This window comes from Catharus ustulatus, chromosome 23 (genome assembly GCF_009819885.2).
Source record: "Catharus ustulatus isolate bCatUst1 chromosome 23, bCatUst1.pri.v2, whole genome shotgun sequence".
Classification (NCBI taxonomy): domain Eukaryota; kingdom Metazoa; phylum Chordata; class Aves; order Passeriformes; family Turdidae; genus Catharus; species Catharus ustulatus.
This window is the reverse complement of record NC_046243.1, coordinates 2,269,247-2,287,217: the sequence shown is the minus strand read 5'-3', so window position 1 is coordinate 2,287,217 and position 17,971 is coordinate 2,269,247. Positions and strand designations below refer to the sequence as shown.

The 17,971-nt window shown below is 51.5% G+C and overlaps 2 protein-coding genes across 2 annotated transcripts in view; one reads left to right on the top strand and one right to left on the bottom strand.

The window, feature by feature from the left end:
- DNAJC7 (DnaJ heat shock protein family (Hsp40) member C7) overlaps nt 1-11,240 on the top strand; it is a 21,721-nt gene extending 10,481 nt beyond the window's left edge. The window contains exons 6-14 of the mRNA XM_033078757.1: nt 760-878; nt 1,515-1,668; nt 2,397-2,561; nt 3,563-3,654; nt 4,700-4,773; nt 5,118-5,264; nt 5,462-5,614; nt 6,120-6,182; nt 6,487-11,240. Coding sequence (XP_032934648.1) covers nt 760-878; nt 1,515-1,668; nt 2,397-2,561; nt 3,563-3,654; nt 4,700-4,773; nt 5,118-5,264; nt 5,462-5,614; nt 6,120-6,182; nt 6,487-6,524 — 1,005 coding nt within the window. The 3' untranslated portion in view covers nt 6,525-11,240. The remainder of the gene's footprint in view (nt 1-759; nt 879-1,514; nt 1,669-2,396; nt 2,562-3,562; nt 3,655-4,699; nt 4,774-5,117; nt 5,265-5,461; nt 5,615-6,119; nt 6,183-6,486) is intronic.
- On the bottom strand, nt 11,177-17,971 carry LOC117006368 (2',3'-cyclic nucleotide 3' phosphodiesterase). Its single transcript, XM_033078758.1, has 4 exons — nt 17,911-17,971; nt 15,376-16,045; nt 14,668-14,810; nt 11,177-13,359 (listed from the first exon to the last, which is right to left on the bottom strand). The coding sequence occupies exons 1-4, from the start codon at nt 17,911-17,913 to the stop codon at nt 12,907-12,909; spliced, it is 1,269 nt and encodes a 422-aa protein (XP_032934649.1). The 5' UTR covers nt 17,914-17,971; the 3' UTR covers nt 11,177-12,906.

Here is a 17,971-nt window from a genome sequence, read left to right as displayed (position 1 = left end):
TCAATCTGAATTTCCTATGTAGGAATTGCCCTGCCTGTATTGCACATCCTGAGCATCTGCATCTGTCCCTCAGTTCCCCAGTCCCATTTCACTGGGGAGACTGAAAACGTGATCTTTGTTTCTGGAGAGCTGCTCCTGCCTCACCCAGGAGCCCTTGGCTCTGGAGCACAGTGCTTCCCACAGCAGGGCCCTGTGATGTCACGGGCTGAGGAGCAGATGAACCTTGGGGAACAATGCCCCGTTCTTGCACAGATGTCCCCACCAGAGTGCAGGGATGGAAAAGACCCATTAGCTCACCCTGCCCATGGCTGTCAGACCAGTGGAAGATCAGCCCTTGCACTGTACTTTTTTGTGTTTTGTCCAGTCCAAACTGTCTCAATCTATTGAATTTCTGTCCCTCCCACATGTCTTTATATGCAGGAAACAGGGGCAGGATTGTCCTTCTTGGCCCTTTCTTTAGGGCTTACAGTTTAGAAGAATTAAAGGGATGGACCTCCTACAGGTGTCCCTTGAGTCTTGTGTAGTGCTCTGTGGCAATAACGCAGCAGATGCCTCAGAGCTTGGCACACAAAGCCCTTTGAAAGGCACAACCTGCATATGAGGAATATTTTCCAATGAAATGTGTCTCCAGCAGCAGTGGAGGTGAGTGTCTGCACGCTCGCCTTCCTGATCAAACACAAATCTCAAGCGTGGGGCAGCTGTTCAGACCAGGCCCTTGGCTCTTTGCTGTGCTCACTCCTGTGGTTTCTCCCACCCCAGGTTGTGTTTTGCATGGATCGTGCTTTGGAGTTTGCTCCTGCATGTCACCGGTTCAAAATCCTCAAGGCCGAGTGTTTGGCGCTGCTGGGCCGGTACCCCGAGGCACAGTCTGTGGCCAGGTGAGTGTCTGGGGGAATATAAAATACAAATATTCCTTAGTGCATGTTGTGATGAGGAGGCAGTGTGTGAATTTATCCCCAATGATCTTCTGGAAAGCTGCATGCAGACCCCATTCACAACCAGCCATCCTACTTGAGGAGGCTTTTGCCCTTTTGACTTGTCTGAACCAGAGACTAGATAAAATAACTGGGTACCTCAGTGGAGGAAAGTGCTTGTGGAGGTCAGAAGGAAATGGGAACAGGGAAGATTTCCTTTCTTGCTGTGTTTTATCCTGGAGAAAAGGAGACTCAGGGGTGACCTGAAAGGTCACAACTCCGTGAAAGGTGATTTTAGTCAGGTGGGGTTGTCCAGGCAGCACTGAGAGAACAAGAGGACACAGTCTCAAGCTGCTTCAAGGGAAAATAAGGTTGGATATTAGGAAAAAAGTTTTTCATGGAAAGAGTGATAAAGCACTGGAATGATCTGCCTGGGGAGGTGATGGAGTCACCATCCCTGGATGTGTTAAAAAACAGACTGGATGTGGCACTGGGTGCCATGGTCTAGTTGAGGTGTTTAGGCCATGGGTTGGATTTGATAATCTTGAGGGTCTGTTCCAAGGTGGTGATGGTGTGAGCTGTGTGGGCTCTGTGTTGCAGTGACATCCTGCGGATGGACTCGACCAACGCCGACGCGCTGTACGTGCGCGGGCTGTGCCTGTACTACGAGGACTGCATCGAGAAGGCCGTGCAGTTCTTCGTGCAGGCCCTCAGGATGGCCCCTGACCACGAGAAGGCCTGTCTTGCCTGCCGGGTAAATGGTGGAGATGGGGCTGCAAAATCACCAGAATTTGGGTTTTTTTAAATCCAACACATTGTTTGGTTCTGCTGGATCCTGATCCCTTCTCTCTCCCTCATCATTGCCTTTCCCAGATCTCCAGGAGCAGGCAGTGTGTTCAACCCTTCCCAAAGACAACCAGCTGCTGCCTCAGATAAAACCAAGCTCCTAGAAGCTATTTCTCAGCAGATTGTGATACTTTGAAGCAGCCTCCCCTTCACTCTTCTTTGTTCCCTGGTCAGATACAGGAGCAATAAAACCAGATACATTGGTTCTAAAGGAACTCCTGACTTTCAGGTCCAATATCCAGGCCAACACCCTCATTTAACACTGTTCCTTCGTGTTGCTCCTTCCCTGGTGTGGTTCTTATGACCAGCTTTAAATTCATGTGCTCGCAAGGAGTGAGCTCCCAGTCCTTTTATTTTAATCCCTAAATTTACTGCACTGTCATGTTCTCATCTTAAAAATTAGGCAACCTTTTTCCTATGGAGGATGCTTGGAACTGGCACTGGCTATTCCTTAGTGCTTCTCCTGGAGGAAAGGCAAAGTGCTTCCAGATCATTTCAGCTGCTGGGGCAAAGCTTGTATCCTACAGCAGTGTCTGAAAGCAGATTAGAACTTTGTGTCTGAGGACCCTTATGTGGCAGAACAAGGTGCTTGGTCCTCCTCACCTCGTGTCCTTACCCAGGTGTGTTTCTTTTCAGAATGCCAAAGCACTTAAAGCAAAGAAGGAAGACGGGAATAAAGCATTCAAGAAAGGCAACTACAAACTAGCATATGAACTGTACACAGAGGCACTAGGAATAGACCCAAATAATATCAAAACAAATGCCAAACTCTACTGCAACAGGGGGACGGTTAATTCAAAGGTAAGGGACGCTCACCTGGCAGGTTTCTGTCACCATCTCCCTCCCCATGGCAGTGAGAAACTGCAGAGCAGTTATTCTGGAAAGCACAGGCTCTCCTGGCTGCTGGGCAGCTGCATCTCTGAAGCCATGGGCAGTGTTTCAGGGTTTTGTGCTTGCACAACACTTGGATCAGTTCCCAACAGCCAGCAATCGACTCCTGCAGAAACAGAACTCAAATACTTGGGCTGCATGGAGTGGGAGGGTGAGGAGGGACATGCTTTAGCCTTATCTGAGTCAGCAAAAAGCACCCCTGTCTATTTGTTTCCTTCCCAGGAATAAGCAGATTTCTTATTCTTGTAAATCATGTCTTGCTTTGTGTTTTTATGTATTAAAAACAAAACAAACAAACCTGATTTAAAGCCCCATGACACATCTTCAGCTTTGCTGTTGAATTTTAGTCCTGCACTATCCAAACAGCCATTCATGTGATAGTGCTCCCTGTTCCCACCCTGTGTCCTCTGGGTGTTTTTCTTCCTCAGTGTCCCAATGTTGATGCTGCTTCCTCAGACACCCTCACCTGGTTGAGAGACACAGGCTGTTCCCAAAACCTGGGAAGTGGGAAGAGCTGGAGGCCATACAATAGATGTCTTACATGCTTGTGTCTGAAAACAAACAATGCTTTTTCTAAAAAATATTTCTTTAAAATAGTTTTAGGCTTAGCTTCCTGCCCAGGAATGAGTTTGGACACAGAATTGGGATTGTTATCAGGAAGGCCCTTGGTTTTGAGTGCATTTCTTACACAGAAGCACCACATAGCTCTGTCATGTCACTGGCCAAGCTTCTGAATTTTTTCCCGGATAACGAAAGCTCAGTGTTTGGGGGAAATCGGAAAAAAAATCCTAGCCAGAGACACAGATAACAGTGAAGTTTTCCCAGATTCTTCACACCTTTCATTTGCCTAAAGCCATGATGTAGAATTTGTTCTCTGCATGGAATTCACTCACTTGTGTCTGATGTTGTAGCTTAGGAAACTTGAAGAAGCAATCGACGACTGCACGAACGCGGTGAAGCTGGATGACACATACATCAAAGCCTACCTGAGGAGGGCACAGTGGTGAGTACACCTTGGCATTGGGCACCTGAGTGTCCTCCTGGCAGCTCTGAGGGACAGGATCACAGATCTGGAGCTGAACTGATAGAAAGGGTGGGGTCTCAAATTTATCCTTGTGCTGCTGAGGATCGAATTTATTCCTCTTCCTTGTGCTGCTGAGGAGATGGGGGTAGCTCTCTGTGGCCTCTCCTGCCTGCCTGGATCTGGCACTGCCTCTTGATGATGTATTTATAGAATCATTTGGGTTGGAGAAGATCTCCAAAGTCGTTGGTGCCAACCTTTGACCAATTAGACCAGAGCACTGAGTACCACATCCGGTTGTTCCTTGAACATCTTCTGGAATGGTGACTCCACCACTCCCCTGGGCAACCAATTTCCATGCCTGACCATCCTTTCAGTGGAGGAATTCTTCCTTATGTTCAATCTGAGAGAGGATTTGTTCTAAAACTTGACTCAGCTTACTATGTGTTTAGACACTGACTGTGTTTATAGATGTTCTGTCCCAGAGGGACTTTCTCTCTCTGTGTCTGCAATTGCAAATTCACCATTTTCAGGTCTTGAAAAAGACCTTCAAGATCAATCTTTTCCAACCTCCCACCTCTGTAATTGCTAAGTTACAGTGAGTAGGTAATGTGTGGGTAAGGCTGAGGGGCAGCAGACACACGTGTCCCCTGGAGGTGCCACGTTTGTCACTCCTGATCAGCACTGCCAGTGTGAAGCCTGTTCCAGCTCTGACCCTGCACCTGGAGCTCAAGCTGGCTGGGATCAGTTCCTGCAGCTGCATAATGGAGTTCTCAGGTCATTAAAGTAGAACTTGTGCTGCCAAAGGAGTTTACAGTGTCCTCTTGGAGCCCAGAGTGCATATTCCTGTGCCAGGGTTTCCCTCAAGTGCCAGGGCTCCCAGCTGCAGCCCTGTGTGGGCTCCTCTGAGGTCTGATCTGCAGTCCAGAGCACTTCCCTTAATCCACATCCACCTGGGCAACCTGTACTGAACCCCTTTAGATGTTCCTGTGAGGGACCCCTTGGCCACCAGTGTTTCTTTCCACAGTTACATGGACACAGAACAATATGAAGATGCTGTAAGAGACTATGAGAAGGTTTATCAGACAGAGAAAACAAAAGGTGAGCACAAAGGCACTCTGTGTGTGCACAAGTTTTCCTGAACTGGCATTTTTTTTGTTGTTCTTTTTTCCCCCACAATGTGCTGTGATTTGTAACCTAATACCCCAGCAGGACAATATGGTGAAGCCCTCAGAAGGACTGGAAATCTCTGACTGGTCTGGTTTCTCTCTCAGCATTGAATGCTGAGATGATAATGATGATAATTCAGCTTGTGTCTGAGGCAGTGCACTGGGTTCAGAATGTCTGGTTTTGGTTCTTGTATTGACTGTCCCCTTGCTTTTTGAGTTGCCTGAAGTGGAAGGGATGGAGTAACTCTTCCCCTCTGGTGTTGTGCTCCTTTCCAGAACACAAGCAGCTCCTAAAGAATGCACAGGTGGAACTGAAAAAGAGCAAACGGAAAGACTACTACAAAATCCTGGGGGTGAACAAAAACGCCTCTGAAGATGAGATCAAGAAAGCTTACAGGAAACGAGCACTGATGCACCATCCAGGTACCCACAGCAGTCCTTGTGTGCCCTGTGCAGCCATCACTGAGGCAGAAATGCATGTGGAAAAGGGAATTTCTGGGAAATAACAGCTCTGACTGCAGATCTGGAGCATGTTCAGGGACAGGAGCTTGGGAATGTTTGACATTCTCCATTTGCACTAGAAATTAAAAACTTTTTCCTGCTTGTTTGTGTATCCCCAGACCGACACAGTGGAGCAAGTGCAGAAGTACAGAAGGAAGAAGAGAAGAAATTTAAGGAGGTTGGTGAAGCCTTTACCATCCTGTCAGATCCCAAGAAGAAGGCTCGCTATGACAGTGGGCAGGATTTGGAAGAGGATGGATTAAACATGGGAGGTCAGTGTTCTTTACAGTACTCTGCCATGGCAGCCTTTAACAAGATCAGACCCTTTAGAGTCTGCTTTATTCCCTAGAGCAAGCCTCCTGTTGGGGATGGTTCCATGAATTGAGTTGGTTTGGTCCCTGACAGCGTTGGGATGGCAGGGCTGCACTCAGTGTCTCTGGCTGGGAACAGACTGGGTGGGTGTTGTCCTTGACTCAGCCAGTGGGGAGCAGCTGCCATTAGGCAGAAATCTGTCACAGGATGTGTTCAACTGTAATTGTGAGTCCCTAAATGCTGCTTATCCAGATCCTTGGGCTGCCCTGTGGCAGGTTCTCTCTGGGAGAGCTGCTTTACCTGTTTGTGGTCACTGCATGGCCCCAGGTGCTGGCAGCCAGCCCTGTTCCCCTGCTCAACCCCTCTGAGACACTCTCTGGACCCTCACTGAGCTGACAGCTCCTGAACTGTGGGATTGTGATGGCTGTTTCTCTGCAGCTCATTAATTCCTTCTCTTCCCTGTAGAATTTGATCCAAATAACATCTTCAAGGCCTTCTTCAGTGGGCCAGGAGGCTTCAGCTTTGAAGGTAGGTGAGGTGTTCTCCTCCCAGCCTTGGAGCCGTAAGTACACAGATCCCCTGGCAGGACAGCTGGGGCTCCCAGGGGATGTGCTGCTTGAGGAGAGCATTTGGCTGTTGCACAAATTCAAAGTTCTGCCTGCACAGTGTCAGCTGGTGGCTGTTTCTGGTTCTTCTGGGTTCCAAAGCCACAAGCCTGGGGGCTCCCCGTTCTGGAGCTGTGTGTGGGCTTGGCCATCCGTGTGCTGCTTAGGATTGCACTAAACTGATTTGGGTTTGAAAAGTCCTGATTATCTTCCATTTTCTTTTTCAGCTTCTGGGCCTGGAAATTTCTTTTTCCAGTTTGGCTAAGAAGCAAACACAAATCAAACCACACATACCTGATCTGCTTCTTTTAACCTCGAATACGGACAGCCCCAGACTCCTCCTCCATCACGTCTCGTTGTCCTTAGAGCAGTTTCATTTCTGGGTTGGAGCCTCTGTTTGTGTGTTGTGTGTGTGAAGAGGAAACCAGCTCGGGAGGGGAAGGCTTGTGAATTTTGTTTTACTGTTAACTTTATTAAAAAAAAAAAAAAATAAAGCTTGAATCTTTTGGTCCCTCCATGCTGGCCCGTGCTTTCAGCTGCTTCTGCCCCTCAGCACAGAGGATTTCCTGGAATCTTCCCAGAATCTCCACGTGTGAGAGGGAGAAGGAATTCCTGATTTGTTCTGGTTGCTTCCAAAGCAGCATGTCCAGGGTTTGGAGTAACTTGTAAGTTATCTTAATCTTTTGGAAATACTGCCAAGGCTCAATCCAGTTTCGTACAATCCATTTCACCTGCAAGCCTGGCTTCTTGGCTCTTTTTATTTCCTTTTTTTTTTTCCATGGTTCTCCCAACAAGGCCCACTTGGGCATCAAACTTCTGTGATGATGTGTGAGCTTACAATTCTGTAACAGAGAAATGCTGCTTAAAGAGCAGCTTATGTGAGAATTCCCTGTGATGCAGCTGGAATTAAGGGCTTTGTGTTCCCAAGATTGTCCTGTTTAAGGGAATATTGAATTTGCTCTGGGCTGAATTCCTTCACTGTACTTTTTTAAATTAATCCACTTGAATATTTTATATTTGTGCTAAACTTGATTTTGTTGAGCTTGATGTGTGATTTCCTGTTACTGATCCATGACGTGGGTGAGTCTTTCAACGCCAGGTGAATTCCAGGCAGGGATCATGGGTGGTTTGGGATGTGCAGCAGTTGTGTGTTTAGTTAACCTGGTTGAGTGGTTTTCCCCTGGCAGTGATTTACTCCTCCAAAGGAGCAAGAAAATGCAAAGTCCAGCTCTGAACTGACAGTCTGTACTTTCTCTTGCACAGTGTCAGGACGGGAGCTGGAGGGATGGATGAGCTTCTGGCCTGGAGCCGTGTCCTGATGGGTTTGCTGTGGGGCACTGCCTGTTAGCAGTTTGATTTTCACCTAAAAGGTGGTGTTACAGCTGGGTCTCAGCTGGGAGAGGGCTCTGCTTCTGGAATTCCCCCCTTCTCTCTACAGCATGGACAGCACCTTTCTGTGCAGGTGTCCTGTGTGAGCTCCTGTCTGTGGCAGTTCTGGAGCTGGTTGTGCTCAGCCTGGGGTGTGAGAGGAGCAAGAGGCAGTGGGGCTGTGGCTGGGGGTGCTGGGCTGGTGCTCAGTGAGGGGCAGAGGGGCTGTGCCCAGGCTCCTGAGCTGACCCTGGCAGTGTGGGGCTGTTGGGGGCTGCACTTAGCTCAGAGAATGTGCTGAGCTGTGCTGAGAGAACCTCCCAGTGACTCTGTAACACCCGGTTTGCCTTCCCACAGCAGAGCAAACACTGCAGGGAGCTCATTGCACGAGGTGATCACTTGGAATGCCACATCTTTGTCTTCCTCCCTCCCTCCCGAGGGCTGTGGTGCCCTTCAGCAGGACAGGGACTGGAGCTGGGCCGAGGTCCCGGCGCTCCCAGCTGTGACAATGCTGTCGTGGTCCTGCTGTGGTGTTTGGGCAGGATTCTTGACAATCTGCTTTCGTAGAGGGAAAATTTAAGGGCTTAAATTTTAGCACTGCAGAATAGAGTATTTTACAACTCGTTTGAAACTCAGCTTTCTAAGTGAACCAGTGCTGAGTAACACTTTCAAAACCCGACTCTCCCACGTTTATTCCAACATCCTTCACCTGGGTGTGAGGGATGGACCCAGCCAGGTGCACCGAGAGCAGCTGGGTCCTGGTTCTTTTCAGACTCTGAAATGGTGAATACGTGGGGAACTGAAATACTGGTCTATGCACACTGATGCTTCCCCAGCTTTCCTGGCACTGTAAATCAGAGTTTACAAGGCCTGTGTAGTGGCATTTTGGTTCCATGACATCTGGTCCTGTGTGTGTGTGTTGATGTCACTGTACAGTCTGGGCTGTTCTCAGTCTCCCATTGCTGAGCAGAGCCATGTTCTGTGTCTGTCAGTGGGTTTATTCTCGTTTTCCCCTGCCCTAGGAAAGTGTGACCAGCTTCCTTCTCCGTTCCTTCTCTCCAAGCTGAGTGAGCCCGTTCCTTGGAGCACAGGAGTGGAAGGGCTCTGTTTCTGGGAGAGAAAATGTATACAGCAGCTATTTATAACCTGTACATGAATGCATGATTTAATGTAGTTAAATATTCCTATGGTGAGTGCCAAGACTTTCTACAGAGCGTTGTTACATGAATCAAGGTGAAGGGAAGTGCATAGGACCATGGAATGGATTGGGCTGGAAGCCTTTGAAGGTTGTCAAGTCCAACCCCCCTGCCAGAGGCAGGGACACCTTCCACTAGCCCAGAGTGCCCTGGGCCCTGAGCAGTCCCTGCTCCCTCCTGTACAGAGCAGGGCTGAGCAGGGCTGGTGGCACCTGGCACCTCAGGGCAGCAGCAGTGTCCAGCTGCACGGTGACCTCCACTCCACCATGTCCCAGCATGGCTTGGGGAGACAAAACTTTGCTTCTTTCCAAAAAATAGACTCAGCTGTGCATTGCTTGGTGCACTGCCTCCACACATGGTGGTTCCAGGATGGTATCCATGGCTTGTGGCTGGGTGTAGCTGCAGGGAAGCTGAGTACCAGTGCTCCAGGTGCTCACAGCCCTCCTGCACGTCCTGCAGGGGAGCCCCCAGCCCCAGGGAGGCCACTGGCTGCAGGGGTTTGCTGCAGAGACCACAACTGAGCATCTTCAAGTGATGCTGTGCCTGTGCTGTTTCTAGAAGGACAAAGAGCACAGGGAGCTGCAGGAGGTGGTGTTGTGGGGACTGCCCAAGGCACAGGTGTGGTGGGGTGGATGGACACACTTTGGTGTCACTCTCAGTCTGGCAACTCCTGCCCAAGGGGGAATGGCTGGTGCTGTGAAAGCTGCTGCCAACAAGGACCTGGAAAAAGCAGAGCTGCTGTGGCTGAGAGCCAGGCTGGTGTGTCAGGGGGCATCTTCCACCAGCCAAGTTGGGAGTAGATGTTCTGAACAGCTCGAGAACTGGCGAGTGGCTGTCAGCTTCTCTGGGAAAGTTGTGAAGTGTGTGAGAAGTGTGGCTGTGGGCAGAGCTGGCATGTGAGGGCTCTGCTGTAGGACTGCAGTTTTGGCAGGGAGGTCAGGAATTGTGTGGCTGTTGGGCTTTGCCTTGGATGTGGTTTTGTCTGGCCATGCTCATAGAATCATGGAATAGTTTGGGTTGGAAAGCTGTGAAGTCCATGCAGGAGGTTCTGGCCACTCTCTTAAAGCTCCTCATTGCTTTGGCTGCATAAAAATGTACCTGGTTTGATTTGATCCTGGGAATGCTCAGTGAGCAGCACCCCCAGTGCTGCTGGCTGTTGTAAATGCAGAAATGCAAGTTGGTAAATAGGAGAAAGACAAATTGTTCAGGTACAAGAGTATTATCCATGGAATAGTGGGCCCCTCCACTGTCTGTGTCTGCTGATACAGACTGGATGCTGCTGTGCTGCCGTGGTGTGTCTGACATGGAGCTGGTGCCAGTCCCTGTCCAGCCACACTGGCCCTGGATCTGCAGCCCTCAAACAGCCACAGGGCCAGGCCATGCACTGCTTTGCCATTTCCAAATGACTTCCTCAGTTTCAGTAATAACTCCAGATACTCTCTTATTTCCAATGGATGGTTTTCATCCTCTTTAAATTCGTGCCTTGTCCTCTCCCCTCCTCTTCCCTAGGGAACAGGACAACTGTGTGCTGCACCCACCCGTGTCCCTGGAGCAGTGCTAGTCCCTGGGTGGCTGTGGCAGGGGTAGGTGGCAATAGCTGGTGGCTGTCCCTGTCCTTGGCTCTGTGGGGCCATTCTGGGTTCCTGCATGACTTGAGGGAGTCGATGTGAAACACTTTGGCCTTCCTAGCCAGGCCCAGCTCTCCCCACTCCCATGGTCATGGATGGGGTTATCCCTTCTTGGAGCAGTGCTGGGCATTTTCCCTTACCCAGATCTGAGCTTGCAGGGGCAGCTCTGCTCTGCTGCTGGGAGCTGGGACACTTCACCCGAGCTGGAGCTCCAGGGGTGGCCCAGAAGGGCAGCCCAGTGCTGCCTCCAGCAGCATCCCAGCCTGTCCCAGTGCCCAGCCCTGACCCCACTGGCTCATGTGAACAGAATGTGGTGTGAGGCAGCATCCGAGGGGCCGTGGGGGAGCACCCAGAGCCCACAGTGCACGCGTGTCACAGCGTTACGGAACAGTCAGGACAAATCCAGGCACCGATGCGAAGCCACTCGGAGAGGAGCTTGTCCCTGCGCTGCCGTATTTATCTGAATTGGAATTCGGAATGTTTACCTCAGTGTACATAGCTCAACCTTTCCCTGGGAGGAAAGGGGAATTGCATGGAGCAATCGCTGTCCCATTGCTTTGCCAAACTCCTCATCCTCTCCCAGCCGGGCTCCGCATCGGTACCAACTGTCCCTCTTGGACCTTTCTAGGATGTGAATGGTAAAAATGTGAATATTTGTTGTTTACTTCCTTAGCAGAACTCCTGATGCTGTGTTTGTATGGGAAATCAGCCTGAGCAGACCCATATGCAATCGGTTTTACTTTATTATAAACTGTATATGATGTACAAACTAATAAAAACTCAAACGACGACAGTGTCACTGTTGTTCTTGGAGATGTTCCAGCTGTGTATTCCAGTGCTGGAGTGATCTGGATGCTGGGGGTGTGGGCTCAGCTGGCCCCTGAGCAGGTGCTGGCAGATAAGAGCTTTGGTGGAACAAACCCTTGAGGTGCTGCCAGGAGAGGCCCCAGCTGAGCGTTGGGCATTCGGCTGCTGCCAGTGTGGAAGCTTGGAGGGGTTTCTCCATGAAGGGTCACAGGTGCTCTGGTTGGGTTTACAGCTCACTATTTTATGTTATAATGATAATTTATTCTTATCCTTCGCTTCTGAACAGCAGGAAGTATTTTTGCTTTCATGGCAGAGAGTTTGGTACCAGAAAAGCACCAAAGCTCACCCTGCTTTTGGCCTCAACAGTCAGAGGAGAAATGCTCCTTGCCCCAGCAACATTGGACTCGGGGTGAGCTGTGCCCAGCCCCAGCCCACGCCTCAAACACAGTCAGTATTTACAGTGTTAGTGTGGGTTAATGTCACTCTGCTGCTCCCCAGCCCCTGAGCCAGAGCAGGAGGTCAAGCTGGGAGCTGACCTGGGGCTGTTAGTGGAGCTCTGTGTTAAACAATGCCCAGGAGCCACCGCCCCGCTGGGCCAGGGCCTGGCAGAGCACAAACCCAAGTTTCAATAAAACAGATTTAATGACAGAAGTGCTGGGTCAGTAACTTCCAGCCAGGGTTTAGGTTTGAGCAGATGTGAGTTACACAGTTACGGTGCCTCCGCTTCCTACACTACAGGGTTACTCCAGCCTAACTCTTAACATTCAAGTGCATTAGAGGAAGGGAGTAAAATCTTGCATGAAGTCCAGTTGTGTACTTCAGACATGATTTTAGTTTCTATCAAATAAGATGGAAAAGACATTAGTTCATCTCTTCCACTCCCTGCCAAGGCAGGATTGTTCCCTACAGGACAGGGGATGGTGCTTGGTCCAGCCCAGGGGGAGGGATGGGGCTGGAGCTGCTTTGCAGGAATTGGCTCCCTGTCCTGGTGTTTCACTTGATTTCCCCGAAGTCCATGGTTGGTGTCTTTAAGACATCACCTGGGACAGTGCCCTCCTCCTGGCTGTCCCCAGAGCATCTCTGCTGTGAGGGACAGGAGCTGGGATGGAGCTGTGGGACCGGCCTGCGATTGGGGCTGCCAGGACCCACTGCCCTCAGCAAGGTCTGTCCTTGGGGGCCAAACCCTTGGTCAGGACAGGACTCCTGACAGGAGTGCCCCACGCCTGGGTCTCGCTAGTTCTGACCCTGTAAGTGGCTGCCAGAAAGTCCCTGGGTGTGGGAGGGGCAGGGACATCCTGCAGTTCCCTTGGCTTCAGACCAGCGACTGACAGGCTTTGGTCAGTGCCAGCAGGTAAAGATCGAACGATTGTGGTTCAGAGGGAAGCGATAAAAGCCCCAGAGTTGATCTTTCTCCAAGGAAGAAAACAAGCAGGACACACCCTCCAAAACTCACATTGAAATCCCTGACAGTTTTCAGTCAGGAGCTGCTTGTTTTCTTCCTTTTCTGATAACTCCCCAGAGGCTTCACGCTGGGGTGGGCAGGAGGGTTGACTTTAGTAAAGGTAGAATTATTTCTCTTTACACTTTTAAGGTTACAGGAGTTACTTGCCTTTTAAAAACAAACCAAGGAGCTGCCCTGCCTGTGCTCCTAGATGATGGTGCAGGAGCTAAAGGCAGAGCCCCGTTTGTTGGTGCTCTGCGTCGGCACGAGTTTTCCCTTCCCATAGTACCCCGAGAATATCGCCCTCACATCAATCTTTTTAGACAGGACAAGCATCCACATACCATTATCAAAATACAGCAGCTTCCCTCCTCCGATTTCCCCCACTTGCTCCCCTTTGTTCCCCACTTTTTCCAGCTTCACAAACTCCAGCAGGTCGAGCCCGGTCTGGACGGCTTCGACGCCGTTGGCGCAGCCGAGGGTGATGTGGGCCCGGCTGCCCCGGGGGAAGTTGTCTGTGGGCAGGATCTTGTCAGCATCCCCTGGCCAGAGCAGCAGCTGCTGCTCGCTCAGCTCGATGCGAGCCCCGACAGTCTTTGTGGTGATGAACAGCGCCGAGATGGAGAGGGTGAAACCTTTGCCGTAGGAAGTCTTGACAGCCTGGAGGAGAGGGACACACACAGGACAGTGTTAGTGCCTGTGCTGGGGATTCATGGCACAGAGTTAATTCCTGTGCTGGGGATTCATGGCACAGTGTTTGTTAGTGCCTGTGCTGGGGATTCATGGCACAGAGTTAATTCCTGTGCTGGGGATTCATGGCACTGTGTTTGTTAGTGTCTGTGCTGGGGATTCATGGCACAGTGTTAGTGCCTGTGCTGGGGATTCATGGCACAGAGTTAATTCCTGTGCTGGGGATTCATGGCACAGAGTTAATTCCTGTGCTGGGGATTCATGGCACAGAGTTAATTCCTGTGCTGGGAATTCATGGCACAGTGTTTGTTAGTGCCTGTGCTGGGGATTCATGGCACAGAGTTAATTCCTGTGCTGGGGATTCACAGCACTGTGTTTGTTAGTGCCTGTGCTGGGGATTCATGGCACAGAGTTAATTCCTGTGCTGGGGATTCATGGCACAGTGTTAGTGCCTGTGCTGGGGATTCACAGCACTGTGTTTGTTAGTGCCTGTGCTGGGGATTCATGGCACAGAGTTAATTCCTGTGCTGGGGATTCACTGCACAGTGTTTGTTAGTGCCTGTGCTGGGGATTCATGGCACAGTGTTTGTTCCTGTGCTGGGGATTCATGGCACAGTGTTTGTTCCTGTGCTGGGGATTCATGGCACAGTGTTTGTTAGTGCCTGTGCTGGGGATTCATGGCACAGTGTTTGTTAGTGCCTGTGCTGGGGATTCATGGCACAGTGTTTGTTAGTGCCTGTGCTGGGGATTCATGGCACAGTGTTTGTTAGTGCCTGTGCTGGGGATTCATGGTGCTGCACTGGGGTCACTGTCCCCATGCTTCTCATGGCAGCTCTGCCTGTGACATGGTCAAGATACCCAAAGCAAGGAGAAGGTCAGTGCCTGATGTCCCAGTTCTGTGGATTTGGAGCTGGTAACATCTTTGTCCTTCACAAATTTCAGTATTTAACCTGGGCTTATGTGCTCTGAAATAATTGATCTGGGAATCTAAATACCTCAATTCATCATCATTCTGCTCAAGCTGTCACAGATGATGCTGGAAGTCATGTGTGATTGGGGAAAGTGGATGGGGTTTTTTCAGAAATAGGAAACAATCACCATCTCCACAATTTGGAGTTTTCTCTGCACAGGTCACAAGGATGTCATTCCCGTCCCTGTATTTGGCCTCTTGGGTCAGAGCAAAGCCCATCCCCAACCCTCTCCCAGGCTCATGGACACCCTGCTGGGGAGGGAGGGGACACATGGGGTGTGGGGAGGAGGTGGGACCCCAACACTCACTTCCTGCTGTGCATATTCCTCGGCTCCAGCTGCTTTTCCAAAGTCAGTGTACTTCGTGGTGCAGTGCAGGACCCCAGGTGGCCTCTTCACAAAGTAGCTGGTGAGATCTATTTTTATTTTGGGATCTTCAGTAGCAGAAAGAACTGCAGGTATAGGTAAACAATGTCACTGTCACAAAGTGATCCCCTTAATATCAACCCACGAGCCCTGCTCCCATCTCAGTTCCCTTCCCTGCCTTCACATCTCATCTCTGTGACTGCTGGGGAGCACTGGGTGGGAAACCAAACCCCTCCCTCCTCCCAGGTTCACCCCAGATGGAGCCAGAGAACAGAAGCTCCTGTGCATCATCGTGGCTCATCTTAAACCTGATGATGTAAGAGCCCCCTAAGGGATGGGATTGCTCAGCCTTTCCCATTTCTCTCTCTTTGCCTTTTTTCCACCCAACCCATTGGAGGCAGGGGACACCAGGATCTCATGTCCTGCTGCTGCCACCTGAGCTCAGTGCCCTGTGAGGCCAGAGCTAAACAGACTTGGGAAAAACTCTTTAATTTATTATTACTTAGAAAAGCAACTTTGTCAACTATGAGGATCAGGTTAGTAGCTTTAAAAAGCTTTTCTTGTTGACAGCTTTAGAAATTGACTTTAGAAGCTGATCAGCCATGTTAACATCAACAGGTAAGAACGTGGTAAGACAACATCTGTACATACAGTATTTACTCTCCTTTTTGAAGGCTTTGAGACTCCCAAGCTCATCCAAGAACGCCTGGCCAGCCTTCCTCAGGATCTCCGAACTTCTTTTGCTCAAAAACCACCCAAAATACATGGGGAGGAATTCCTTCTCCAAGCTTGGCTTCATCTTCTTCAGCTCTTCCACAGACAGTTTCCACTGGTTCTTGTCCTTTAGCTGGGGACAATCCAAGCGCCACGGGGTTTTGGGCTCGGCGAAGATGACTTTGTAGCGGTACTTGTCAGCAATGTCAAAGAGCTGCTCCAGCCGTTCCCGCTCGTGGTGGGTGTCATCCAAAACGATGACGCTGATCTCCCGTTTGCAATAGTCAACTAGATCCTCATCCACCTTGGAGTACTCTTCAGGGATGGAACTTCTTATTAATGGTGTGATTTTATAGTGATCGACAGAGATGACCTTGCAGGCGTCTTTGTAGCGATCGTGGATGGCCTGGGCCAGGGTGGACTTCCCGCTGCCAGGCAGGCCCCGGAGGATGAAAAGGGTTTTGGATTCTTTGAGCGTGGAGATGGTGTCTTCGTCGTCCAGGAATGGGAAACGCAAACTCTCAGGTCTCTCTTTTGCTGATTGAGTAGACATTTTTCTAAATATTTTAGGCAGGAAAGTGTGACTCTTCTTGGAGAAGCCTCTGTTCTGAAATGGAAGGAAAAAACACTTTGCAGGGCAGGAACCCCAGAGACAATGTGGCCTTTTAGTGGAAAGGATGGGGCACAGGGAACATCTCCCCCACACTTGGATGCCCTGCTGAGCTGACACCTTCTCCCACAGCTGCTCTGTCACACAGCAGGGATCCACTGCATCCCACCCAGCCCTGCTCCCCACTCTGGCCTCGGCAGCTGCAGTCCTGCCCCACCAGGAAGGGGTTTCTCAGGCACCATGAGCTGCCACAAAGCCCCACCCGGGCAGATGTGTGGCACATTTAGTCTGAACGCTTGAACAAACCCCTGTGGCTGCCGGATGCGAGGGCAGCGAGTCTGGAGGAGCCCAACGGGAACTGAAAGTCCCAGCAGGTTGAGAGCTGCCACACTCCTGTCCCTTCACCTGAATCACAGACTCTGTTCCCAGGAAAGAAGAGGCTGTTTCCTAGAGCAGTCTGCGAGGATCAGCAGCTCTTCACAGGAGGGAATTCGGGCTCCTCTTGGGAAGAGCAACTGAGACGGCTTCAGGAAAGCCAAGCCCCTCCCAGCAGGTGCTGGGCAGAACTCGAAAGTGAAACCTCGAGTGCTGCAAGAAACGAAACGCTCGTGGTTGGCAGCAGTGAGCAGGAAATGCCGCTGGGAGCTGGCATCAGCTCTCCCTCCCCTCCTGCCAGCAGCTCCGGTAAGCAGAATCCCAGAATAATCCCCAGTAGGGCCTGGGAAAACACGGGACTGAAAGGAAACGAGGGATTTCTTCAGCGGTGCGAGTCCTCAATAGCATCAACGAGGCAGACACCGTTTGTTGGGTCAACACTTGAACTTTCCACATCCCCCCAGCTGCCTCTGGGCCAGCCCAGCCTGGGAGCCGCTGGACCTGCTGTAGCCAAAGACCATGGGAGGGATGCCCAAGAAGTGAGTTTTGCCTTTGATGCATACACTGAAAAGTTTTACATAAAACATAACTGCTCTGCCTGGGCCAGAAAAATGTTTTTTCCAGTTTGCAGTTTTTAAAAATATCTTTTCAGATATTCATTTCCCCATCTCCTTATTCCAGAAGGTGTAGATGAGTTTTGATTCCAAACGCCCTGGGAGCAGAAGCAGGACCTCACAGGCACTGCCTGCCCTGGGCTCAGCTGAAACCCCAGAGGGGGACAAACGAGAGCAGCAGGGACCTTCCCCGCGGACTCGGGGCTCCAGGTGTCACAGCTTGAGTTCCTGCAGCCCTGCTCCTTGTCGCAGCACAGGTGCCCAGGGGGTCGCACGGCCGGGCCGGTGCTGCGGCGGCCCCGGGTCAGGCTGTGCCCGCACCGGGCTGTCCCGCGGGCGGGGACCGGGGCCGCTGTTCTGCCGCGGCAGCTGCCGAGGGGACTGAGGCGCTTTTCAGCCCCGTGAACAAAGGAACAATCGCGGCCCCCCCCGGGCCATTGTTCGCCGCCGGCTCGGGGACAAGGGGCGCCTTCACGGGCCGGGCCGGGCGGACAAAGGCTCCGCAGAGCTCGGGGGAGCGGGGTCTCGCTGGACAATCTCCCATTGAGCCGGGCTCGGCCCCCCCGCCGCCCCCACAAAGCTCCCGCTTGTCTCCTGCTCCCCATGGAACAGGGGCTGGCGTGGAGGGAGCGATCGCCCCCGGGCCTGGGCTGCCCCCAGGGTGTCCCGGGACCCCCGGGATGGAGCCAGAAGCCCCCCGGGCCGTTCTCGGGGTCCGGCTGCTCCGCGGGCCCCCGGACCCAGCTCCCACGTGTCGGCCACGCCGCCGGCGCTTCGGCCCTGCTGGGAACCGGAACCTTCGCCGGCCCCGATCCCGATGCTGATCCCGATGCTAACCCCGCTCACAGTCCCCATCCCACCTGTCCGGCTTACCATGGTGAGGGCAGCGGCTCCGGGGCGGCCGCCGGTGCGGAGCGGCGCGGCGGGGAAGCGG